Below are 27,041 nucleotides of genomic sequence, written 5' to 3'. Positions count from 1 at the left end.
GAGTAAAACAGGGATCACATAACAGATGACATTGTGGTAGTACAATGAGGAACAGAGAGAGTGACAAGGACAGTGAGACAAAAGTAAGTACAAAAAATAAAATAAAATAAATTAAGGGGAACATAAATAAACAAAAGTTTGCAAGAGCCAAAATCAAGTTAGCAGTTTTAATCGGTTATAGATGTTAACAGTCTTGAGAGCCTTAGTGTTTTTTGATGAGGAGATAGTCCTTATATATTGTGCAAGTTCCATTTTTAATACAAGAAGTTCAGGCTTTCTGCCGAGGACTTTGCTTTTGTGTATATGAAATTTTGCCAAAAATAAAACCAAATTTATAAAGAAGAAAGCATCATTGTCCTTGTCTTTAAAATTATAATAGCCAAAGATAACATCCTTATAGTAGTTCAAACCTAAGTGTCCAAACTGCAAATGAATCACGCATGAGCGAAGCCGCTGCTCCCGCACTGACTGTAACGCAGTCAGTTCTTTTACTGTTATGTTGTTTTGTGGATCACAAGGTTTTAAAATACTTATAAACACACACACACAAAGTAACTCCGCCAGAGTGCCAATTTCGGGTCACTTTTGCCGGTCCAAGCCCGGATAAAGGAGCAGGGTTTAAAAAAAACAATAATTGCTAAAAGATATAAATTATAAATGGATTTAAGACGTTTTTTACTGACTTTATCTCTCTTCCACGATGCTATTTCTCTCTCCAACAGCGTAGGTTACAATTACATTAGCATGACCAATTATGTAAATTAGGCGATGACGTCATTTAGCGACTTCTAGCGACTTTTAGGACAACCAATAGCGATTTTCCTTACTGTGGAGTTGGCAACTCTGTTTGTACCTTGTGGTTGTGAAAATATAATAGTTTGGACATACGGTCACATTATCAAACAATAAGCTCCTGAAGAAGCTGGTTATCTGTTCATCCAGAGGCACCTTTATGTCCGTTTGCTGTTTCAGGTCAGCTGTGTCCCCATCTGCTGCTCATACTCAGAACCACTCGGTCGTTATTAACACACATTCCGTCGGACACACTTGGAAACGCTGCGTTCATTATTTCCTGTCATATGCTACGGTCACGTGACTGTCATCAACAGTGCAGTTAAACATGGCGGTGGCTACGTCTGTTTTCCACAGAGTAAGAACCGGGTCGAAAATAGGCGCTCAGTATGACCAAGACGGCAACCTCATCCAGGTACAAAGTAGCTGGATCAGATTTCAACACTGCTGTGATGATGGGTTTGAACTGTCGCACTGCGGACGCATATCGATACAAGCTAACGCTGAAGCTAACGGTGAAGCTAGTTTGTTAATGTTGAATTAATAACGTTTTGATGCATGCTAAATCCTCCACGCAAGTAAATCCCCAAAAAGTTTTTTTCTGTCGATTAATGAGCAAGAAACTGACCTCACAGCTGTTCCTTCAGTGGGCTGGTTTCAGTCACTGTGCGAAAGTACTGTTTATAAGACTGAGGAAGTCACCTGGATGACGAAACGTTTGTCCCAGTGAAAACGCTGCGTCCAGATGAACAGAGTCAACCTTCTGGGGTTGAGTTAATAACGTTAGTAGTAGTTTTAGTAACAAAAAACGGAAGAGTAAATGAAGTGTTTCTGGCCTGCAGGTGGAAACCCGGGAGGATGAAGAGCAGAGCGTGAAGCTGACAGAGATCCTGGAGCTCCTGCTGGCAGCTGGATACTTCCGAGCCCGGATTAAAGGATTGTCACCTTTTGATAAGGTATACGCTGGACTTCTGATTGCTCTTTTCTTCCTCTCTGCTCGTCTTCCATCCCAGCTGGTTTTAGCAGATTAATACAACTTGTTCCTGCTGAAGGTGGAAACAAAAAATGTTTCACTAATTGAGCTAAACACACATCCGAGTACAAGCTGACTATACAGGCAGTGAGGAGGTGATGTGTGACCAAAAAGTAAACAAACTTCTCCACCAAGCACTTGCTGGCTACACGGACTGGTACTGATGTAGCATCATTCTACTCAGCTGAGCATTCAAAGTGCCTCCTGACAGCTCTCATTCACCCAGTCGGCTTTTATCTGAGCACTCTCTGACATTGACACACACACTCTCTCTCTCCCCCCCTCCCCCATGGATGCATCACGAGCAACCCAGGGTTCAGTATCTTGGTTAAAGACACTTTAGCATGTGGGCTGCAGGCTTGATCAGCTCTACCACCACAGCTGGCTCCATGTGATATATGAAAGGAAGAGTAATCTGTGGGTAATAATCACTGGTGCATTGACCTGGTGGTAAAGAATGACTTTAAGCAGCCTGTTGAAAACCTTGACTCAAGTGGGGCGATCGTGGCTCAAGAGTTCGCCTTGTAACCGGAAGGTTGCCGGTTTGAGCCCCGGCTTGGACAGTCTCGTTCGTTGTGTCCTTGGGCGAGACACTTCACCCGTTGCCTACTGGTGGTGGTCAGAGAGCCCGGTGGCGCCAGTGTCCGGGGGCCTCGCCTCTGTCAGTGCGCCCCAGGGTGGCTGTGGCTACAATGTAGCTGCCATCACCAGTGTGTGAATGTGTGGATGACTGGTTTTGTAAAGCGCTTTGGGGTCCTTAGGGACTAGTAAAGCGCTATATAAATACAGGCCATTTACCATACAACATCCTATGTAGAAAATATTTTTGTAAAATGTATTAAATTAATTTTCACCTCAGAATTCTACACGCCATATCCCATAATGACAAAGTAAATAAAGTTTTCTTGAAATTCTTGCAAATATATTAAAGATAAATGAATAAATAACATGTAGATTATTAGATAATTTAGATGATAGTCCATGATTTGGAAATTCACACACCTGTCTATATAAGGTCCCATAGTTGACTGTAGATGTCAGAGCACAAACCATTTGAGCAGCATTCCACCTGTAGAGTGGCCACGACAGCCAAACACACCTCGCAGACCATGAGAAACAAAATGATCTGGTCTGATGAATCAAAGATTGAACTCTTTGGCCTGAATGCCGATCGTCATGACAGATGGAAACCAGGCACTGCTTATCACCTGGCCTGTACAGTCACAGGTCACCCACAAATCCGAAGGTTGGTAGTTCGATCCCTGCTCCAGTCTGCATGCCAAATATCTTTAGGCAATAAACTAACCTCAAATTGCTCCGTGATGTCAGAGTATGAATGTGTGTGAATGTTAGTTAGAAGCACGTATGTAGGAGAAGCAAAGAAAAAAGTTCTGCTGTGAGTGAAGTTACATAAAGCACTTGGAGTGCTCAGAGTAGAAAAGTGCTGTAGAACAGCGGTCTCCAACCCCCGGGCCTCGGACCGGTACCGGTCCGTGAGTCGTTTGGTACCGGGCTGCGAGAGTTGAGGCTCAGGTGTGAAATGTATGGTTTTCAGGGTTTTTATCGGTTTTCAGTGTTATTTTGTTATCGTTTTTATTGTTAACTCGGTTTTCCTGGGTCTTTTCACGTGTGTTATGAATAAATCTTCTTTTTTTCGGTACCGGTACTAGTTTTATTTTGTTGTATTTATCCGCGACACCTTAAAGGCCGGTCCGTGAAAATATTGTCGGGCTTAAACCGGTCCGTGGCGCAAAAAAGATTGGGGACCGCTGCTGTAGAAGAAGCCGATGTGTGATGGCAGCATCACGCTGTGGGGAAGTAGGAGACTAGTTATCTTTCTAAGGGTATCTCCCTCAGAGCTACGGTGAGGAGAGGGGCTCATAGTTGAGCTGCTATGCTGCCCCTCCACACTGAGAGGAGCCAGTTGAGGTGGTTCGCGTATCTGACAAAGATGCCTCCTGGGTGAGATGTTCTGGGCTTGTCCTATCAGCAGCAGGCCTCGGTGTGGGAGGTCTGGGGTTGTCTGCTTAGGCTACTGCCCCTGCAACCTGGCAACTGATGATTGGCACTTATATGAACACAGAAACATCAAGTCAGCAGAGATATGAATCATTCCCTTATGTCAGAACTTTTGGAGTAAAATCTGATTAAAAACGTTCTCCAGATATTTGAAAACTGCATTTAGCATTGATCCCATGCTGTACTTGTTCAGATATTTGCTTAACAAGTTTAAGCCTGGTTGATTTCTGAGAGGAGAAACAAATCCCTTTGGGTTCGCAGCAAGGGCATCTGCTGAGCGACCTACTGTGGTGACGCCTTGTGAATGAAGGTCTCAGTAAAGCCAACATGGCAGCGGGAAAGCCACTTCTATTTATGTTCTGCATTTAGGTGTAGGTAGGCACTGCAGTATTCTACCACCACATCAGCACTGATACAGGAAGAGGAGTCGAGTTGGAAGCAGAGAAACTGCAGGTTTCTTTGGTTTGTTTTAGGGTTTTTCTCTCTGTTTGATTAGCTAGACCACCACTACCATGAACTGAAGTATTTATTGTTATTGTGCATTTAACTGAGAAAACCTCAGCTCACAGTTCTCCTCTGCAGGTGGTTGGGGGTATGACCTGGTGCATCACCACCTGTAATTTTGACATAGACGTGGATCTTCTTTTCCAAGAAAACTCAACTATTGGGCAAAAAATGTGAGTGTTGGCTGATTTCTTTCCGAGTTTCTCTAGACTGGTCCAGATAAATCAATTTAAAGTGACACATCACACGAGCCACATTTGAATCCAGTTAAAAATGAATAATTTTGCTAACTTAGGAGCAGCTCAGATGGATAATGTCATCAGATATTTGGTTATATTTTTCCATCCTTTTAAGTGTTTTTCTTTGTCTGGGTTTTGCGGTTTCACACTGGTTTCTTTCTAACAGTGGCAAGGGCTGTTTCGTTGCAGATCCTTGACAGAGAAAATTGTTTCTGTTTTACCAAAGATGAAGTGTCCTCATCGCCTGGAACCCCATCAGATCCAAGGGTTGGATTTTATCCACATTTTCCCGGTCATACAGGTACACGGAGAATTCAGCCAAGCTAATCATTAATGTGCTTAATGCATCTGAGGAAAGTGCTAATGAAAAGGTTAAGTGGTCTACTTAAAGTGTGCAGTGTTTCCCCTCGGCCAGGGGTCTGCAACCTGCAGCTCTTTAGTCCTTATACTGCGGCTCCGCGTGGTTTGGGAAAATAAATTAGAAATATTTAGCTGAAGTGTATTTTATTTGTGTTTAGTTCTTTTTTTTTTTTTAACTTGTAGTTCTAAATTGGAAGATTATTGTGATTTTGAAATATAAAAATAAAAATATATCTTATTATTTTTTCATTGCTCAAAATAAGAGTCACACTCGCGGAAGCCGGTGTACCCGCCGAAACGCTGTGCATTTATCGAGACTTTCAACCCCAGGTAGGCCAGTTATGGATCTTTGGATCCACATTATGTCAGCAACTGTTCTCCACCGTGAACTATGTTAAAAACAAACACAGCTCACGCCTCACAGCTTACAGTCCTGCGTAAAGATGAAAGCCCCGATTTGCAGACGCTGTGCGCAGAGGTTCAGGAGCAGAAGTCTTATTGTAAACATATCACGGCAGACCCGACGCTGTTTGCATGAACACGCTTTTCAGCATCTCTTTACTGACCACTTTTCACACACGGTTGCTGTACGCATACAGCCGGCTGTAGCTTTTCACCTCACAGCCCGACAACACAACAGCATAGACGGCACAGACTTTAAGGCGGCGAGGCTGATTGCGGGTGCCGCTCAGGTGCGTCTGCCTCCCCTGCAGCGGCGCTGCAGACCACGCCCCGCCACACACATTAACCAGGTAAAATACATATTTAGGCAGAATTTTGCAAATATCTATTTGTTTTTTTAGCAGCATAGTGCTTTTTTCCAATTACTTTTTAAAAGTCAGGTCAAGGCTCCAAAAGCCCAAAGGCGACATAAGGGTGGAGGCTCACAGTGTTTTTGTTTTTGTTTGCTGGATCATTTTAGTTCAGCTTTCCTTTTGTTATATTTCTTTAAGAGTTCAAAATGTGTTAATTACATAAATAAAATGTAATTTTCTCTGTAGCACTTCATGGATTTCATAAGCAACACACCTTAGTTGTTCACACAAAGCATAAAAGTAAAAAACAATATAAACAGTGTTATCTTCATTTTAGATGTCAAAAAGTATTTGCGGCTCCCAGTGTTTTCTTTTGCGTGGAAACCGAGTCCAAATAGCTCTTTGGGTGTAAAAGGTTGCTGACCCCTGCCCTAGACGGCCCCTCACATACCCACATGCAGTGCTGACGTTTTCCTGTCATCACAGTTTCAGGGTTTCTTACTTTACAGAATTCAAAACGCTGATATGATGTTTGTGATTTGTCTTTAAAGAACGTATTCATAGCCGTCTGGAAGCGTGTGAGGAACATTAGTATTAGCTAATGAGCTTTGACTGCTGCTGGCATCAGATCCAGTACAGCCAGCAGGTCCAGCTGGAGCATGGACGTGGTCAGTCTGTATCTGCTGCTTCATCCTTGTGTTTGATGAGCTGTGTGTTGTTTCGTGCCAGTGGCTGGTGAAGCGAGCCATAGAGACGCGGGAAGAGATGGGAGATTATGTGAGAGCCTACTCCATTTCTCAGTTCCAGAAGTCCCACAGCCTTCCAGAGGTAACAGACACTCAGCATGAAGCTTTACTCCACACATCTTTGCATACAAAGGTCATAAAATCACTTAAACAAAGAATTTAGTTGTTAATGACCTCTGCTCAGTGCCATTATCTCCAACCGTCTCGTCAACCGTGCCATTGGCTCTTGCCGCTATCCTTCTCGCTCTCTTCTCCACCCTGCTTGCAGTTTCTTCGTCTCTCCTGTGCAGCTTCCATTTCTTTGGGTGGTCAAGTCCAGGTTTTTAACTCTAATGAGTATTTAGACATCTGTCTCCTTCTCCTTCACACACATATCCTCTCTTGTTTCTGCTCTCCAAAGCAAACCTCCGCCTTTCTACTCTTTCTCTCACCTGCTTCCTCTTTCTTGGGCTTATTCTCGTATTCAACAAACAAAAATAATAAATGGTAGGTAGGCGTAACACTACAGAAGATTTTCCAGAGAAGCCCACCTGGAGTTCCTCTGGTTAATTACATCTTGACCTACGTTCAAGTGTGATTGTTTTAACTGGACTGAGTTTATGAAAACAGAAAGTAGTCATGATATATATGAAATACAAAGTCGGACAGAAAAATAAGGCAATAAAATATTGAGTAGTCAAGATAAGAAGGAAGATCTATGGGCTTTTAGTGATGATTGTACACACTCTAGTTGAAAGTAATGAGACACAAAGGCATTAATATGGTAAACATCAGAAGAAGGGTTCAGTGTCAGAAGTCTAACACGGTATTCAAGTTTTAATGGCCGCTGTATCACAACCCTCACAGTCATAGAAACGTGTTTAGTCTAAGTGTTGGTCGGCCACATGTCATTAAACGTCCTGTGTGTGCTGTTCACTGTGCTGTGGCAGGATCAAGAGTTCGTCCAGAGGAAAGACAAAGCAGTGAGGGCGGTGCTGGACGTGTTGGTGAGTGACTGCACTGATACAAACGATACACTAAAAGGAAATGAAGTCAAATCGTAGGTCTGTTGTTTAGATAACCGTCAGGCTTTTTTGAATGAGCCTCGTTCTTTTCTAGGAAGTGTACAAACCACAGAGGAAGTACAGGAGGCACAGGAATGCAGAGGAGCTGCTGGATGAGGAGTCCAGGGTCCACTCCACTCTGCTGGAATACGGAAGGTGAGCTTTCACATCCGGGATGTGCATCACTTTCCCTGTTAATCCATCTTTTGCCAAAGTGGCTGTAAGACGTCTGTCTCATTTATTTGTATTTCTGTGTGAATAGAAAGCACTGAGCCATTTGTAGATCAACTTTTATTCTTATAAGGCTGTTGGTGCCCTCGTTTTGTTGTTGTTGCTTTTCTCTCCGCTGGGCTTTGTTCATATTTTCTGATGTTTATAGACCAAGCAGGATAGTAATAATAGGGCTAAGGCTGCTCGCTTTATTGGACATATCTGTTAAACTGTTCTTTTTAAGAAAACACCACAATTACAAATTTAATGCATTTAAAACTGACCCAATCTCAGCAAAGGGATTTTGCATCTTTCCTTCTGTTTATCTAAGAGCAGCGAATTGAGGCTGTTTTCAGGAAGAGCTCATCAAACTTGAAAATGGAAGAAAAAAGATCGCCAGACATCCGACTTTTGTTTCACTGATCTGTTGTATATCTGTCGCTGATTCAGTGTGGATTAGCACATGTAGGCGCATCATCACACAGCGTTGCTTTTGCATTGTATTGGCAGAACACTGTCAGTGTTGGTTCATCTGTGGGAAGCCAAGCTGGTGATTAAGAATAAAATGAGCTTCATTGTGCAGCTCTGGCTGCTTCCTTTTTACCCTTCAGCTGTAAACGCTGACGGGCTGTTGTCGTCACCCCAGTGTGAACACCCAACTTTGAGAACAAGGAGATTAAAACTGATGGTGCATCTCCTACGAGGCTGAGGGGCAGGACTGGCAGCCACCAATGTTTTTACATTTCATATATAACATAGTGAAAGTTTCAGATGAGCTCAGCCATCTACCTGCTTAAATGTTGTGTTAGAAAGCAGCAGAAGAAAGGGAAGAGAACTACAACGTCTTATTTTAGAAGGATTGATTGTGACGAGGTTAAAAGTCACAAATCTGCAGAAGTTACATAATGTAAACATTCTTACACCGTTCAGTCTGTACCACGTAGATTTCAGGTAGCGCTCCACCAAGGTGTACCTAATAAGGTGGTCAGTAAATGCGTAGGAATGCAGAGGTTTTGTGTGCTGGATCAGTCGTTGGGCTGTTCCTTCTCAAAATTGACCTTCTGTGTCTAATTCCTCTCAGTGTGTCAGCGTAGCTCTTAGTTTATAGGAAACGAGTCACGAATTAAAAACCTGAGATTTAAACTTAGACAATGTTCAGTGTCTCGTCTGATATATTGTTTTGTTTTTTCATTCATCCATCCCTGTACTAGCCTCTGTACTAGAATGTCAGAGCTCTTGCTGTAAGTACTGTATAACTGTGTGAAGCTGGGGGGGGGGCAGCATCTGCTTACAGCACCCTGTGTTGTGGTTCAACATGTTTGTCAGAGAATGCAAACAGCGCACACTTATTTTGGCATGATGGACTGTGGTGCTGCTTCACTGCACTCCTGCATTTTAGTTTGTTTTTTAGTTCAACAGACGCTGCAGATCGGGGAACCATGTCGTTTGTCCACCTGATGGATTCATGCGCTTTCTTGTGCTGATACTTTTTTATCGCATGGTGTAAATGAATTTTGGGGGTTTGGGGTAAAAAGAAGAGTATGCTTTATTCCAATCTGAAGTCATATCTCATACTTGTTGTTTGTTTGGTTTTTTCCAGGCGATATGGATTCAGCAAGCAGAGCAAACAAGACAAGGTAGGCGCCTGAAGGCCTCGACTGTAGCTGCGTCCACTGTGGGTAGAGCTGCAGGGAGGTTTGGCTGCTCTCTGGTCAGCGAGGATTTTGCTCCGTTCTGCATCTTCTCTTCTTTTTGTCCCTTTTCAGGTCGATGAGGGGAAGGCTTCACTGGCCGGTGGCTCTCAGGCAGCGTCTCATGGGGTGGTTGACGTGTCAGAGGAAGAGGACCTGCAGGCAGTAGAGGAAGTGAGAACTTTATTTACTGAGCATTTTATACAGAAAGACAAATTAGGCGCACGTGTACAGTAGAGGGCAAAAAATGATCCGCTAAGCCTTTCAGTTTAAACATTTAATTCACTTCAGTTTTATTTATGTGGCACAAAATCACAACAGTAAGTCACCTGAAGGCGCTTTATACTAGAGATGCAACGATACCAATTTTTTCAAACCGATACGATACCGATACTTGGATCTGAGTACTTGCCGATACAGAGTACAAAAAACGATACTTCTACCACACACACACACACACACACACACACACACAAATACAATGAATTGGAAGACAGGTTTTATTATATTCCCTGCCGATAAAAAATAAAATCTTAATAAAAATGACCACAAAAAAATTTCAATTGAAAAATAAGCACTTTTGTTAAATTATTGCAGAGTCTCCACATTGTAATTTAACAAAATATCACTGAACTATTGGCACTGTCTCGAGCTTTCAGAATAATAAATAAACACTTCTGTTTGGAATAAAATAAATACAAATTAGGTTTGAGAATAAAATAAACTTTTAAATTATTGCAGAGTGTCCATATTGTAAACAAACAAACAAAATAACGAAAGTATTTGGCATTGACGAACTCCTCATCTGCCCGTGGATCATCAGTCCACTGTGCCGTTAAACTGAGGACTGACATCGCACACACTGCTCGTCTTTACCTCTTCAGAAAGTTTTGGCACCATTATCTCCCTGATTTTCCACGACCAGCATTGGCTGGTCATCCAGAGCGATAAAATGAGTCAGAGCCTCTGTTATTTTAACTGCCCGTGGATTGAAACTGTGCCTGTTTAGCGCGGGATGTCCCCCTAGTGGCCAATCTAAAAAACTACAACAGAAATGACAAGCCACCCTCTGATTAATGAAATAAGTTAGTATCGGTTCATAGTATCGGTTAACTTTTACGAGTACGAGTATGAGTACACACACATTTTACAGTATCGGCCCCGATACCTGATACCAGTATCGGTGCATCCCTACTTTATACTGTAAGAAAAAGACCCAAGGAAGTACTAGGCAACAGTGCCACAACTCAGAGTATTTTAGTCATTTTGTTAGTAGAAACAAATACAGACTTAAAGTTCAGCTGTACACATTTGAACCACAATCAGCTCCCACAGAAACTCACAGAGATTCACAGTGAATCATAACTTTTGTGTACTGTCAGGTTAGTTTTAGCTGAAAGCAGCTTGATAAGACAGTAACTGAGCTCGTCTGCTCTTGTTCTTGATTTTCCTGTTGTTCCTGGGCCTTAAAATCATGCTGTTTGGTGTGGGCGTTGCCATTTTAGAAGTACAACAAAAATCTATAGCTCACTAATGAAAAGGAAAAACTGAGTCAAAGCCAGCGTGTGGATGCTCTCAGCTTGTTGTGATCTGTGTCATCGGTCTGTTAAAAAGCCTGGAATAATAAAATAAGACCATATTGTGTTCAACAAATAAATCACATTTATTTTTTTCCTAGATGCGAATTAAAACGTTGATGACCAACATGGCTGCCATGGCAACAGAGGAGGTATGTAAATAAAACACACGGCACAGAGAAGCAGAACATTTCTGCATCCGGACCACCCAAACATATAAATATATGTAAAGGATATTCAGCTGTGACTGAATCCTCTTGTTGATTGCATGTTAGTCAAAGTTGGGTGTTTCTTTGACTCCTGTTGCCTTTCCTCACCGCTGCACTATGGTAGTGACTGAGCCTGTGTTTTCAGGGGAAGCTGACAGCGAGTGCAGTGGGTCAGCTCGTCGGGCTGCAGTCTGAAGAGATCAAACAGTTTGCTTCTGAGTACGCTGAGAAGGTAAGCAGCTCTACACTGTCTGGTCCAAGTTTAGGCTGCAGTTGCTGTGTTAGTCAAAGAGAGGGTGATCTTCTAGTGCAGTTCTGTCCTAAACACCAGCTAAGATGCTGCTGTGTGTTGGCAGCTTTTTAAAGTGTTCATTCAGACTTTCTTCTTAATCAAACACAGTGAAAAAATCACCAGTTAGCATGAATCCAAACCAGAATGTCACCTAATGGTAGACATCTTCATCTTTCAGAGCATTGCTTTGCTGACTGTTGTGTCCTGCTTGTGTCCCTGCAGCAGTTAGAGCTGTCCTCAGAGGAGCATGAGCATTATGGCCCACTGCAGCAGCACCACAGGGTGGTCGCCTCACTCAACAAACAGATCCAGCAGAAGACTAAAGAGCTGGGGGAGGTGTGTAGGTCACTGTGGTTTAATGAATGTGCCGTCCTCAACTGTGTCAGAGCTTTGACTGTATCTGTTTTTGTGGCCACAGCTGCAAGCCAAGCATGCAGAGGTGAAGATGGGCTGTGATGAGGACAAGAGGAAACTAACGGAGGTGAGCTCAGGTCAAGGCTTACTTCACTGCCCAGTATGGATCTGATCCACTGGTTTACATCCAACCATGGTACAAATGAAAGTACAGCCTCTTAATGAGAGACAAACACCCGGTCCTTACCGGATTGTAAACTGATTTAAATACATCTTCAAATGAACAACAACACCTGATATATTACACTGTGATTGTTTAACACACACACACACAAAATCACCTTTGGATTTAAGAAGTGACCTATTTTGTTGTCACCACAGGAAGTCAGAAATGTCAGAGGTCAAGTTTTGAAAATCTTGCAAATGCACAAGGCGACTTAGGATACCACTGGTGTATGGGTGTACTGGTACCAGCTGCTGCCAGTATTTAAGGAGTTTGTCTGAGCTGGGTCCACTTCTGGGAAGATTTTATTTTATTTTTTTTAATAATAACGCCATAACACTTTCCACTGAGGGGCAGCATTTTTGCTTTTTTAAGACCGTTGGTCTACATTCGATTAACAGCACCTGGATATTGGTACCAATACCTGGGCCCCACGTTTGCCTGACCTCTTTGGTCCATCTGAAGCTCTGGTCCAGATCTGGGAGGAGACTCCCTAGGACGCCATCCATCATCTCATCATCTCATCCTCTCATCATCAGGATGCGCCTTCTTTTCCACATGCATGTACATGTAGAGTTGTTCACATTGAAATAGAAATAGTCAAAGCTGTTTGGCAAAGAACTAAAACGTTCAGTGAAATGTCCAGTGTAATATGTTTTACATTTCAGGGAGCTATCAGCCATTCAGATGCTTTGATCAGTCGCTTTAATTTGCAGGCTACAAAGGTGTCAGAGACTTTGGGGAAAGAGTTGGTGTGTTTGGAAGAAGTGGAGGAGCAGGCTGACAGGAGGTGAGTCAACAAAAACGGTCCTTCTGTTATCTGCTAACGTTTTATTCTCAAGAACTGCGAACTTAAAATATTCACACACACGTGCATTGAAATGTTTTCTAATCTAAATCTTGAATATACACTTTTTATACACTTTTTTTAACAATACATCAACCAGTTCTCCATCTAGTATATATTCTTGTTGGAGTAAAATTGAATGTACTGGTAGTTACGCAGCACCTTTGTAATGTGGACGCTGTCTGCTGTCAAAAATAGATGAGCACCTACTGATGGGCTTGTTGCCATATTATACCATTTCATGTTGTAACTTTACTGCACTCTGTGTGGTTTGATGACAGCATTTTGTGGGTTATTTTGTAAGAGATTTATTGCCAGCAACAGATTATCTGAGAGCTGCTAATTATGGATTTAATTTTCTGCCCAGAAAGAGCGTTCAATACATATTATCTTTAGAAGACTGCATTTCCCAGAATCCCTTTCAGTGGAGATGGGAGGTACTCCTGTTTGGCTAGGGAAAGAAAAGTTCTGCAGGAAGCCAGCATATATGTTGCTCTGATGTTGGTCAGTTTTTGTTGTACGGCCCTTTTTTGAAGGCGATCGTTTCTGTAACTGATGTTGATCCATCTTCTTGGCTAAGTGGATTTGCCACATTTTGTATTGACAAACATAGTGTGTGATTGCTGTACTAACATGGGCTTGACCCTTTATCTGCAGAGTTGGTTTGAGCAGCTTCTTGTAGATCTCTACAGTCTACTTCCTGTGGTTTGGGGGGGTGTTTCGGCCCGCTCGTCTTTGAATTGTTGTAATTCAGCCACATGCGAGGGTTTTGGAGCATGAACTGAAAGTGCAGCACCTGATTGAATCCGGACGATGAATAAATAAACACTTTAATAAAACTATTTGTAAAAAAAAAAAAAATATTGTGTAGATGGCTTAGCAGCAGTTTTACTAATAATGCATGGATTGCACCGTTTTAAAATGCAGTAAATTGCCTGCTGTGAACCTCCTGCATTTTCTTTTTTGGACTCTCCTTTCACGCTCTGCACTCTGATAAATCACTGCAGTTATTTTAAGGCCAAACCAACTTTTACAGACAGGTAAGAAAGAGCAGATGGTCGCTGGCTTCACAGAGAATTCATTAGTCACACGTCAGGTGATCGTTCAAACCCCCCACAGAAGGTGAACGACTTCCAAACTCCGCCCAAATATCCTCTCTGTGCCGGCTGTGAGTTTAACATATGTAAATGCTATTCCAGGAAAAACTGACAGAAAGTATTTACTGAAAAATAATATAAAAAAATAATCATTTACTTTACATTTTCCCAAACATTAAGTTCAAATTAGGATTTTTGCTATTCTGTTTTTATTGCCACACTTCATTTGCAATGAAACTATCATCAAAGTCAACTAACGATCGAAGAACCTTCAACGAACACGCCGTCAGCTCAGCCCAATGTCGTTTGTTTGGTTTTTTTTTTTATTTATTTAGAACAAACAAGTAAAGGATGAATCACCTCTATGAAAAAATGATGTTTAATGTCATTATAGCAGCACATGCTATGATATATGAAGACGTCTCCTCAGTGTTGAAAGTCCGATGTAAACAACAGCAGTCACATCTTGTGGTGAAGAAGTCAAATGACTGGCTGCCTGTTCAGCTGCAGCAGCAAATGTAACCTGTGATTCTGGGACCAGACACTGGACTTTGCCCTCTGTGCATCTATGAAGCAGCTGTGAGTAATAATAGGTTTATTTCCTGTTAATAGACCTGCTCATTTGTGTCGAGGGGAGCTCTTGTGGCAGCTAATTGTACTTTTGCAGTCCATGTGGTGGGAAGCGTCCGTGTGCTGCTCAGTAAGCAGTCTCATGGTTGTTCTTGTGTTGCCTGATGAGTCTGTTTGAATGTTATTAACTGGTTTACATTTACCAGTTCCTACCATGTTATTGTTTAGTAATGATTAACTAAGTAAGTTTTCTGGGAAGCTCGATGGTGCTCGACTAACAGTGTTGGGGAGTAACTGAATACATGTACCGCCGTTACGTATTTAAAATACAAAATATGAGTAACTGTATTCCGTTACAGTTACCGTTTAAAAAGGTGGTATTTAGAATACAGTTACTTTGTTGAAATAAATGGATTACACGGCGGTACTTCCCTGTTTCATATTGTCGCGGGTCAGGACTGTTTGGGTTTTGTTTGACAGCTACGTTCTGTTGTTCCAGGCGGCAGCGTTACGGTTGCCATGGTTACAGGGTGACGCTCTCTCTCTGCGTGTTTCCTGGGTGAGAGAGCGCCTGTTGTTGTTGTTGTGCTAAGCTAACAGGCAGAATGCTACAGGTATAGCTCTAAAGAATGTAGCATCATGGGCAGTGTAGTCCGTGCTGCAGGGAGAATGGACTGCCATACCCGTTATGTGTCTGTGAGCGAGGGAGGGAGAAAAAGGAAAAGTACGAGCTGTCATCGAGCAGAAACGGGAGCTGGAAGCATGTAAATATAATAATAACCACTGCAGCCAAGAAGAGAGCCTGACGAGCCCAGCTGTAAGTAAGCTATTAAGACTCGACTGTGCGCTTTGTTCGTGTTTTCCTCCAAAAACAATAAGTTCTGTTGGAGCAGCCTTTCAACGCCTCTCTCTGTCTCTGCTAGCAAAGTTGACCCAGACAACAAAGTAAAGCTAGTTTTCAGCTACGAGCCGACACAGAACCCACCGTATTAGCCAGAGGTCCCTTTACTACGGTTCGGAGCCGCGGACCTTCAGTAACAGTAATAAATCACAGCAATAGTACATTCATGTAGTTGTAAACAGCATGATAATATATTAAGTAATCCAAAGTATTCAGAATACGTTACTCTCATTGAGTAAAGTAACGGAATACGTTACAGAATACATTTTGGGGCATGTAATCTGTAATCTGTAATGGAATACATTTTAAAAGTAACCTTCCCAACACTGTCGACTAACACATGCTGCTGTCTTCTCTGTTAGCACATCACAAACACAGATGTACTCCCTGCTGCTCCATTTGTATGAAGAATAAACTTTTCCTTCTCCAGACTCTGATCAGAATTAAGTCCATATTGTTTCTGCCTCAACCAGCTTTTATTTAATGCCAGAGTTTGAATCGACTGTGGAAGTTTTAGTGACAATTGTACTAAAACACATGAGGTTACTGGCAGTGACAAAATGTGTCTCCTTTCATGAGTCGGTGACTTTCTGATCAAATGTTTCTTTGTTGAACAGGCTGCTCGATAAGCTGAGGGCTCTGGTGACGATGAATGAGAACCTGAAGCAGCAGGAGCAGGAGTTCCGCACACACTGCAGAGTGAGCATCAATGCAATCACTGTCACTGTGTCCTGCTGATGCTCACTAGCAGCATTTCTTCCTCTTAATGCCTGAGCTCTGTGTGCAGGAAGAGATGACTCGTCTGCAGAGGAACATTCAGGAGCTCAAGTCTGCATCAGGACAGGATACAGAGGAAGAGAAGGTACATATGGCGGTCGTCTCTTACAGTATAAAGTCATTGTTGCCGTTCCTAGATTGTGAGCAGGTGAAAGTTAAGCTTTCCACTCAGATCATCTTGATTTACAGCACTTTCTCTTTCCTTAGGAGAGGGACCAGCTGATAGACAAACAGTACAACACAGGGAGAGAGAAACTACAGAAGATCCGCCTGCTCATGGTAACTACTTCTTAAACCACAGTAACGACTGCAAGTCGAACAGGCGGTCGGGTCTCTCGTGCCCCAGTCCTGGGTTTCAGCACCGCCGTAAACGATGCGCGACAGACCCGACCATGTGTTTGCAATTTTTAGTTCACTTCTTTATTGCGGCTGTCGACTAACACACACAGCTGTAGCGGTGCGCATATTATCATCCTGCATGCCGCGAATTTCTTTGTTCCCCCGTAAAAGTGATTCCGATGTTAAACATTAGTTCCACATGACTTTTCTGCCAGGTAACCTGCGCCCCACCTGTCAGAACTCTGCGCCCCCACACTTTGAGAACCAGTGATCTAAACTAACACAAACCTGGTAAAGAGTAAATCAGTTTGCTAACCAGTTATTAAACCATGGACTTCACTTGGTACACTTCTATATTGTTCTTTCTTTGTGAGTTATGTTTGCTGATTTTTGGTTTGTGTTTTGTTGGTTTGGGAGAAGACTCAGTTTTTGGGTTTTGAGGGGATAACGGGGCAGAAAAGCTGATTAAAATCTCTCACAGTACAAAACTCACTATTGCTCTCGCTTAGGGATGCACCGATACCGATACTGGTATCGGGTATCGGGGCCGATACTGTAAAATGTGTGTGTACTCATACTCGTAAAAGTTAACCGATACCATGAACTGATACTAACTTATTTCAGTAATCAGAGGGTGGCTGGTCATTTTTGTTGTAGTTTTTTAGATTGGCCACTAGGGGGACATCCCGCACTAAACAGGCACAGGGTTAGGCGAGTGAGACTGGCAGCTCCAGATCAAAAAGAGAAACTGGAGGCTGCTGTAGCTAGGCTAAACAAAATGTCAGCAGTGTGGAACAGCCAACTTTAACTCAGGTTTTGGAAAAGCGATGAAAAATGTCAAGAGAAAATCCACGGGCAGTTAAAATAACAGAGGCTCTGACTCATTTTATCGCTCTGGATGACCAGCCAATGCCGGTCGTGGAAAACATAGGATTGCACCGTCTTCTCAGCATACTCGAGCTGTGATATGAAATATAATAAATAAACAGAAGTGTTTATTTATTATTCTGAAAGCTCGAGACAGTGCCAATAGTTCAGTGATATTTTGTTAAATTACAATGTGGAGACTCTGCAATAATTTAACAGAAGTGCTTATTTTTCACTTAAAAATTTTTTGTGGTCATTTTTATTAAGATTTTATTTTTTTCAGCAGAGAATAAAATAAAACCTGTCTTCCAATTCATTGTATTTGTGTGTGTGTGTGTGTGTGTGTGTGTGGTAGAAGTATCGGTTTTTGTACTCTGTATCAGCAAGTACTCAGATCCAAGTATCGGTATCGTATCGTTGCATCCCTACTCTCGCTCTCTTTCACCGCTGTCACTCCCAAAACTTTCTCCTCTTCTTAAGCAGCCAAATTCCATGTGTTGCCATATCATATTTTGATTGGTTGAAAGTGGTGCATTTTTCTACCAGTAGGAAAGGGGGTGTTGTCCCCCATGTCTGTGACACTATATATTGTAACCCTACAATAATAATGAGTATATCCCTATAATCAAATGACCCCCTTGAGCAAGCACTTGGGTACCTATACAAGTCCCTGCAGTTGAGTAAAAAATATGTTTTTTATGATGAAAAGTAAATTGGCCCCAGGACTGAGACGGGGAACTCCGAGAAGCTGTTTCTTTATCTCCTGTACCTCCACCAAGGACGTCATGTTTTTGGTAGTGTCTGCATGCGTCTGTGTAATCAGTCTGATTGTAAACACGCTAGCTCAAAAAGGTTTGAATGAATTCTGATAAAACTTGGTAAGGCTTTCTAAGTAGCTGCTATTTTGCCCCTCTGGTGTTTCTGGGCCCCACTTATCTATTGCCCATTCATCTTAGCCGCTACAACACCTGACAGGAGCTTCCATGTTGTGCTGAAACCAGTCCTTTCTGGGGGGATCCTTGATCAGGACTGTCCTGCCTTCAGTTAGCCATTCTCGGTGTGTCTCATCTACTAGAAGCTTTGTTGGGGCTGTTCCTTGAGAATACACCTTGGATGGTTCACTGGAGAACATCTGGTTTATCTCCCTGGCTTCTATCTCTGTGGTCTCTTTGACGGCAAGCCACGGCTGTGAGTCTTTGCTTGGCTGTTTCCAAGGCCTCGGTTATGGACAGCTTGCTGTACTTGTTTTCACACCTTTGTGCAGCTCCAATAGTTGACTGATTTCCATCTGTGCTGCCTTGATCTTGGCCTCTAATCTCTTTCTCCGTGGAGGGTACTGCTCCTTGTGGCTGTTCATCTTAGAGCCAATCGCCTCAGTTATCACTGCTGCCATGGTGTCTGGTTTGTTTCAGTGATCGTCACATCAAGGATTGTCCATAATCCTTCATTCACATCTTCTGGTAGACCTCCAGAGTGTATGTCCCGTGGTCTTGGTATTTGGCTATGGATGGTCCAGGTTTCCAGCTTAGTTATGATCCTCTTTTTTTTTTTAGGTCTGCTTCTCTTGCACTCAATGTCTTCAATGCACTAGTTGTTCTTAGTGCTTGGTACCTGATCTCAGTGGGTGGGGATGATGATATCTTCCCCCCACCTGATGTACTGGCTCCTACGTGCAGCAAGAATTGTGTTGGACCTCATCTCTAGTTGTGATTGCAGTTGCTTATTCCAGATGTTGGAACCCGGACCTACAGGCAAAAACATGGCTGTGCCATGGGCTCCCCGGTGTCACCTATTGTAGCCAACCTTTCCATGGAGGAAGTAGAGAGAAAGGCTCTTGGCTCTTTTAAAGGGAGAGTACCCAGCCACTGGTACAGATATGTAGACGACATCTGGGTCAAAATCAAAACCCACAAAGTAGAATCCCTCACTGCTCACATCAATGCTGGGGATAAAAACACCAAGTTCAGGAGAGTTTTCTCCATCCCGGTATACTTCAGACCCAGCAACACACTCAGACACAAACTGGTTCACCCGAAAGACAAAACTCCACAACACAAACTTAACAATGTGGTGTATGCTGTACAGCAGCGAGGAATTCCCAGACCTCTACATTGGAGAGACTAAACAGCCACTTCACAAGCGCATGGCACAACATAGAAGAGCCACCTCCACAGGACAAGACTCAGCAGTCCATTTGCATCTAAAGGTCAAAGGTCACTCTTTCGATGATGCCAGTGTTCACATTTTGGACAGAGAGGACAGATGCTTCTTTCACTCCTCTTTCAAACCATCTATGTCCACTGTGAGCGACCATCTTTGAACAGAGGGTTGGGTTTACGACACCAACTCTCTGCCATCTATAATCCAGTTTTGAGATCCCTTCACAGACGCCTTAGCGCCCACTCACACCCTGGGCCATCTGACCTCAGGAAATCACATGAATCACATGATAAGGCGGGGCTAGGTTTCCCAATGAGCTCACCTGAAACCCTGGCTGATTGTGACCCACACCCGCTTTCACACCTTGGTTCATGTGATTAGGTAGAGGATCATTAGGAGGTCATTTTGTCCCTCTCGGGGGGGGGACACTTCCACAGAGCTTAAATCTGGGACTCTCCACCATTTGACCTCAGAACAGAAGAATCTTCTCGGATGAGAGGTGAAACGCCTTCAAGCAACTTAAAGAAGTCCAGACGCTTTTCGTTCCAAGCTCCTTAGAACCCTGACCTAGTAGTTGTTTACTTTTAGTCTAGATTTTGGGTGTCAGAAAATCCATAGGTGCTACATGCTCTTCATGTAACCCCTTCCACAAGAATTACTTGCATATTAATATACCAACAGCTCCCTATTCTCATCCCTTGTGCCTTCTTGCTCCATTAGCTCACTTCTCAATACTGGTTCCTCAATAACGGACACATACCTTGTTAATCCGGGCCACAGCTGAGTCTGTAAGGCTTCACTCATATATTTTTCGCGCAAGCTTGAAGGTAGGCTGGGATGGCATGTGGGGCATTCTCCCAAACTTTTCCCACAAAGTTAGGAGAATGAAATTATCCAAAAAGTCTCCTTTCACTGGAGCTAAGGGTATGTGCTCAACTCCTGAAAAATAACCCCACGTCATAATCCTCATAAAACTTTACACTTGGCAACCCCCAAACCTGGACAAGAGCTTCATGGAATGGGTTTCCATGACCAAGCAGCTGCATCCGAGGCTTTGTATTGCACTTGATGTAAGGCTTGGATGCAGCTGCTCGACTATGGAAACCCATTCCGCGAAGCTCTTGACTTTTACATGGCCTACCACTTCCTGGCTGCGTTGCTGTCCTTCCCAGTGGCTTCCTATTTGTTATAAACCAACAATAGTTGACCGTGGAATATTTAGTAGTAAGGAAACATCACGACTGGACTTGTTGCACAGGTGGCATCCTATCATAGTACTACGCTGGAATTCACATGTGTTTTTAGAAGCAGGGGAGACTTCAAGTTACAGATGGACCAACTGGCGATCACTAATCAACCGCATTTAGTGATGGACAAAAAGTCTTGTTTAGTGATAGATGTAGGTAGAAGATAGATGATAACTACATCAGGAACGTATTCACTCATTCATATATGTATATATCGCTTCACTCTTCACAGGCTCGAAGGAACCGAGAGATTGCCATCATGCAGAGGAAGATTGATGAGGTGCCGAGCCGAGCTGAGCTGACACAGTATCAGAAGAGATTCATTGAACTCTACAGTCAAGGTAATTTCCTCCTGTTCATCTGCTTTGACCAGTGTTGTTGCTGTGTGCAGGTCACAAATGAATCCCATAAAAACCAGGAGCTTGTTCTTTTTGTGCCTTTCAGTTTCTGCTACTCACAAAGAGACTAAGCAGTTCTTCACTCTGTATAATACATTGGATGATAAGAAAGTCTATCTTGAGAAGGAGGTAAGTAACCACAGCAGACCCCTGTCAGCAGGGCGCGAAATGATTGCCAGTAAAATTTCTGATAGCGTTTGGCTTTTGTTTCACTTGAGATATGTGACTGATTAAGTGTCACAAATAGACTCGTACTTAATGCTATTCATAACAAAATTTTAATTTCTGCAGGTGAACCTCTTGAATTCTATTCATGACAACTTCCAACAGTGAGTATAATTCTGCTCATTTGTCACGTCTAACACTGATGTTGTTCCAGTGATTAGTTTTCTATCAGCACGTTTCTTAGCTCATTGCAGTGAAATGGTGCTAACGTCCTCTACTCTTGTTCAGAGCCATGTCGTCCTCAGCTGCCAAAGAGCAGTTCCTCAAACAGATGGAGCAGATAGTCGAGGGAATCAAACAGAATCGCATCAAGGTACAAGTCTTTCTGTAAAAGGGGAATTCTGCTGCTCTTCTCTTTAGAAACGTGCGTTATAGGGATGGAACCAAATGACAGATTTCGTGGTCAGTGTCAGTAAATAAATGACAGCCTGTTTTTGATAATGCTGACTACAGATAAGATAACGAGCTCAGGGTATATGGACCCGCATGTCACAGCCTAATGATGCAAAGTTTGTCCTGTTTCGAGACAGACTCCTGCAGTACTGGCATGTGTTTCTCTGCTTTTTCAGATGGAGAAAAAGAAGCAGGAGAACAAGATGAGGCGAGATCAGCTGAATGATGAGTACCTGGAGCTCCTTGACAAGCAGAGGCTGTATTTCAAAACTGTCAAGGACTTTAAAGAGGTAAGAAAAGCATGTGCTTAAGTGCTGCTGGCTGTTTCTGAGAGGGCATTTACAGTTAGAGCATACCATTATAATGAATGATGAATGCTATTCAGTAAGCTATAGTGAGCTATTATTCTTAGGGATAAAGATGGGTTTCACAAAACATTATAACACCTGATCGTGTTGGAAGATACGAGCTGTAGCCTTCAGAATGGTTGTGAAGCAAAAAAATCAAAAGTATCACAACCAACGACTGCTGTGTTAGACAGCGTTAGTAATAAATGGATGTGCCTACAAAAGTGAACAGTTAGTGTTTGTTGACAAATGTTTCATAGTTTGGTGTTTTATTGAAAAATGACCTCAGAATGATGTGAGGTCATTCGCAGTCATGCCACAGAACTTATGCCTGAGTTTCTCCCAATCTCAGTTTGGAAAGCTACATTCAACAGAAAGTTATTCACTCAGTCATCTTCTCTCAAATTAACCCACTCATTATTTTAATCGATTGTCCTGATTTAAGACATAAAAGCATTTAAATCCCTGAACATCCTCTCTCCCCTGACCACCTCTAGATCTTTAAGCTTACAGGGTTGAAATACAAAACACCAGGAAAACTTCTTAGCAGATTTCTATCTGAATGTACTGTAACCAGTGTTGGTCAAGTTACTTGAAAAAAGTAATCAGTAACTAATTACTGATTACTTCCCCCCAAAAGTAATCACGTTACTTTACTGATTACTTATTTTCAAAAGTAATTAATTACTTAGTTACTTAGTTACTTTTTAAAAACACGATTTACAACCTGAATAGGTGATAAAGTGATAGATCTTTCAGCCCAATTCTACTTTTTCTACATAATCATCATACAAAATGTAATCAAATGGAAAAGTCTCTTTTTAAAACTTGTTTTATTAGTTTTAATCTTTTAACTTTATGCATCAAGCAAAAATTTAATTATCTGCAACATTCTCTGACTGGAAGAAATTAGTTTAACATTTAAACCTATTTTCTGCACATTCCAGCACATAAAATAAAATATTTTTTGTGTGTGTTTACACTCAGTCTTTCAAATAGATGCAAGTAAAACACAGCAGAAAATAAATAAAGTCAAAGACTAGCGGTCCTGTTGCTCTATTTTCACCTGTAAAGCAGGAGTAGGGTAGGCGGAGGGTTACCCTGGTGCAGGTGTGCAGCGGTCAGTGGAAGAATCCGCGAGTTTCTCTGTGAGTTTCCCATTACGTCGTAGCTACTCGGAGCTTGTTTGGAAGTTTAGGGGTTTTTTTCGCTGTAAAAAGAAGTTTTCTTCCCACGCACAACGGACACTAATGTTTTTGTCACTTTTTATGGAATCAAACTCAAAGTAAGGTCAGTACTTCCACGCTTTAAACGCTGCACGCTCATACTCTCTCTGCACTCGATATATGATCCATTGTTGATCTGCACACAGCTGTTGTCACGAACGTCGCACTCGCTTACGTCACTGTCATGAGACATTCTCGCAAAAAAAATCACGGTTTTAGTAACGCAGTAACGCAGCGTTCCTACGGGAAAGTAACGGTAATCTAATTACCGTTTTTGCAATAGTAATCCCTTACTTTACTCGTTACTAGAAAAAAGTAATCGGATTACAGTAACACGTTACAAGTAACGCGTTACTGCCCATCTCTGACTGTAACTATACAACATTTAAATATAAGAAAGAAATTAGAATTACTATCATTTTCTTCAATGCCATGTGCTAACACAATGCAGAGAAGCTACCGAAACTTTACTATAAAACAGGTCAATAATAATAATATTGTCACATCTGAACAAGTCGCCTCAAAGCGCTTTATATTGTAAGGTAAAGACAACATTACTGTTACTAATTGAAGAAAACAGGTTTAGAGTTATAGCTCTAAGTGCTAATGACTTTGTGCATTTCCATTCATCCATCCCGGACCTCCCTCTCCTCAGCCTCCTCCTCCAGCTCGGCCAGCCGAGAGAGATAATCTCTCCAACGTCTAAAATCCTTACCCTGTCTCTAAGGGAGAGGCCAGCCAACTTTCAGAGAAAGCTCATTTACACCACTTCATCCATGATCTTGTTCTTTCAGGGTGAGGGTGGGGACGTAGATTGACCGGTAAATCGAGAGTTTGGCTTTTTCGCTCAGTTTTCTCTTCACCGTGACTGACAGGTTACCACTTATTGGCTGCACTGACCTGTCTGTTGATCTCCCCCCTCCCCTCACTTGTGAACAAGACCCTTAGATACTTCCCATTCCCGTCCCTGACCCAGAATGGGCACTCCACCCTTTTCAGAGTGAGGACCTGAGGTCCATCTTGTTCTTTCCATTCAGCTGAGTCCTCTGGACTTGCTTTACTGTGTGCAGGTATTTGGTGGTTGGAGCCTCTTTGTGGTTCCCATTTGCCCGTGGGATTACCAAGTACTTGTAGCTGACCTCAGTGTCTGCAATCCCCTCAGTTCTGACTACTAAGTAGTAGTTACCATCCAACTACACTTCTCCAGCCCGAAAGACATTCCAGTGCCGTTGGTGTAGATCAGTAAATCGATGTCTTGTTCACTCCTGGCATACAGCTTGATGTCATCCATGTAGAGGAGGTGGTTGGCATTGGTCCATTCCAGTCCAGGGGTTCAGGCCTATGCAGAACAGCAGTGGGAACAGAGCATTTCCTTGGTAAATCCTGCTCTTGATAGTGACTCATCCTATTGGCTTGAAGCTGGCCTGTAGTGATGTTCGCCACATCCCCATGGAGTTCCTAACGGAGCCTCTTAGGGTCCTGTTGATCTTTTGTAGTTCTAGGCATTCATGGATCCATGTGTGCGGCACTGAGTCACAGGCTTAGCCCACAGGTAGATCTGGTCTTGCACTGTTGAGTGACTGTTCTGTCCACCAGTTGTTGGTGTTTCCCCCCTCTGGTGGTGCTCCTGCTAATTCCTTTCTGTGGCTCCACTCATGTATCGAGCCATAAGCCTGTTCACCTTAGCCACTATGATGCCTGACGGGAGCCTCAATGTGGTAGTGAGAAAACATATTTGGTAGTTGGATGGGACCAGTCTCCTCTGGGGATCCATGGGACTTCAGTTAGCTGTTCTTTGTGTGTCTCATCCATTAGCAGCTGGTTCATTTGTGGTGCGAGACAGTAGGCATGAATCATGACAGGGTAGCTGGTTTATTTTCCTGCCTTCTGTCTCTCTGGTAACAAGCTATACCTCTTCAACTCAGGCTGTGAGTCTGTGCTTGGCAGTCCTGCCACGGAGTGGATCAGCTGATTAGTCAGCTGTTTGGTGGGCTCCTGCACTTAAACCAGCGCCATCCTCAGCCCTCTCTTTAGTTTAAACCAGGAAAGAATAAAAAAAGCAGTCGGATAATTCAAGAAAACAGAAAAAATATTCACTGCAAATCAATCACAAGACAATGTGAAACAAATGTGCACACCACCATTTAGAAAACAGTGTGTCATAATATATTAAAACAAATTAACCAAATAAATTACATGAAATGTGTGCTGTATAGTTTGCAGTCAATAAAGCAACACAGTTAAACAGTTAAATATAAAAAAAAAGTGGGAGTGTAAATCTTACCTATGTTCAAAATAAAATTCCATCTATTCAAACATGCAAATATAACTGAAATAACAAGAAAAAAGAAGGAAAAAAATCAAGTTTTCATGTATCTCTATAGCTACACAATGTGCATGCTGAAAAAGGAGTAGAATTAAGTTTTAATATGAATGTTAAATATAGATAATGTCACCAGATTACTTGTTTATGCCTCCCAGTGTTTGACTTGGGTGTCTGCGGTTGTAGCTTTCCAAACACAGAGTTGAAGAGTGCCATCTAGTGGACAAACTGTGCAGTGCCATCAAATAACATTGTTAAAAGGCGTTTCTCCCAGGTCTCGTTTTTGTGTGTGTTGTTGTTGGTGGTGGTTTTTTTATGTGTATATATCTTTGTTTTTTCCTGTGTATTTCCCATAATAACTGTCGATACCTATAGATCATAGCTAACATTTAATCAAAAAGATTTGCAGATTTGATTTGAGCTGTCTTTTTGATTACCATAAAGAGTCGCCTCAGAATTAAAAATGCTTTGCAGTAAGTCACAGGTCACGATTGAGTGGATTGAAATTAGGCTTTATACTGAAAAACGATCATTGCATCCTAGTTTCTACTATAGGTCTGCCTTAAATAAAGACTTGTTACTTTCTGCTGTTGAGGTCTATAAAGGCCATAATCTGTATTTCAGGAAATGTGCTATAATCATTTTCAACAATGACCCTCTGAGTGTAATGATCATGTAACAATAACTTTTTTCCTTTTTTTTCCCACTAGGAGTGTCGGAAGAATGAGATGCTACTGTCTAAACTGAGAGCTAAAGGAGCCTCTTAGCTCCGACCATACTGTTGGTGTGTTTCATTCCAAGTAATAAATATGATGCAAACCAGTTACTAATCTTTCATATAAAATCCTGGACATGAACTGTGTTCTTCACATGTGCCAGATGCAGCAGACTGGACGACATAAATGCAAATCATTGTTTTAATCACACCTTCTGTAACATCATAGTGTCACTAATTAAGACCACGATCAGCCAGTTCTACCTAATGTTTTACATTTCGTGGTGAACATAACAATAAAAAACTTAACCAGAGCTCCACAACAGTCTTGCAAATCATGACATTGTGTTTAATAATACTGGGCAACTTTTACTAACTCCCCGCACTGCACTGACTGTGAAGTATACGTACGTCTTTATGTTGATCATGGGCTGCAACAGTGAAGAGAACTTGTAATAATGATGGTTTTGTGTTGCCTCTGAAGATTGTCTTCCATGTACCATCCAATCGCCATGGATGCAGTATTTAATGAATAAAGAATTGCTTATACAAACAGCAGAAA

The 27,041-nt window shown here is 42.3% G+C and overlaps 1 protein-coding gene across 2 annotated transcripts; it reads left to right on the top strand.

Moving 5' to 3' along the window:
• The first annotated feature begins 1,091 nt into the window (after positions 1 to 1,091).
• ccdc93 (CCC complex scaffolding subunit CCDC93) lies at positions 1,092 to 27,041 on the top strand. Of its 2 annotated transcripts, XM_087829729.1 has the most exons (24): positions 1,092 to 1,207; positions 1,635 to 1,748; positions 4,427 to 4,521; positions 4,777 to 4,888; positions 6,432 to 6,530; positions 7,378 to 7,434; positions 7,547 to 7,647; positions 8,913 to 8,942; positions 9,302 to 9,338; positions 9,468 to 9,566; positions 11,071 to 11,121; positions 11,324 to 11,410; positions 11,693 to 11,806; positions 11,889 to 11,951; positions 12,764 to 12,837; positions 16,080 to 16,161; positions 16,250 to 16,324; positions 16,447 to 16,518; positions 21,085 to 21,193; positions 21,297 to 21,379; positions 21,542 to 21,579; positions 21,704 to 21,788; positions 22,045 to 22,158; positions 26,475 to 27,041. In XM_087829729.1, the coding sequence occupies exons 1-24, from the start codon at positions 1,121 to 1,123 to the stop codon at positions 26,529 to 26,531; spliced, it is 1,935 nt and encodes a 644-aa protein (XP_087685855.1). In that variant the 5' UTR covers positions 1,092 to 1,120; the 3' UTR covers positions 26,532 to 27,041. The 2 variants fall into 2 exon arrangements, with proteins under 2 accessions (XP_087685855.1, XP_087685856.1); XM_087829730.1 differs by lacking the exon at positions 8,913 to 8,942.

The sequence above is a fragment of the Neolamprologus brichardi genome, chromosome 16, assembly GCF_056152115.1.
Source record: "Neolamprologus brichardi isolate AB-2024 chromosome 16, ASM5615211v1, whole genome shotgun sequence".
Lineage (NCBI taxonomy): Eukaryota > Metazoa > Chordata > Actinopteri > Cichliformes > Cichlidae > Neolamprologus > Neolamprologus brichardi.
This window is presented reverse-complemented; position numbering and strand designations above follow the sequence as displayed.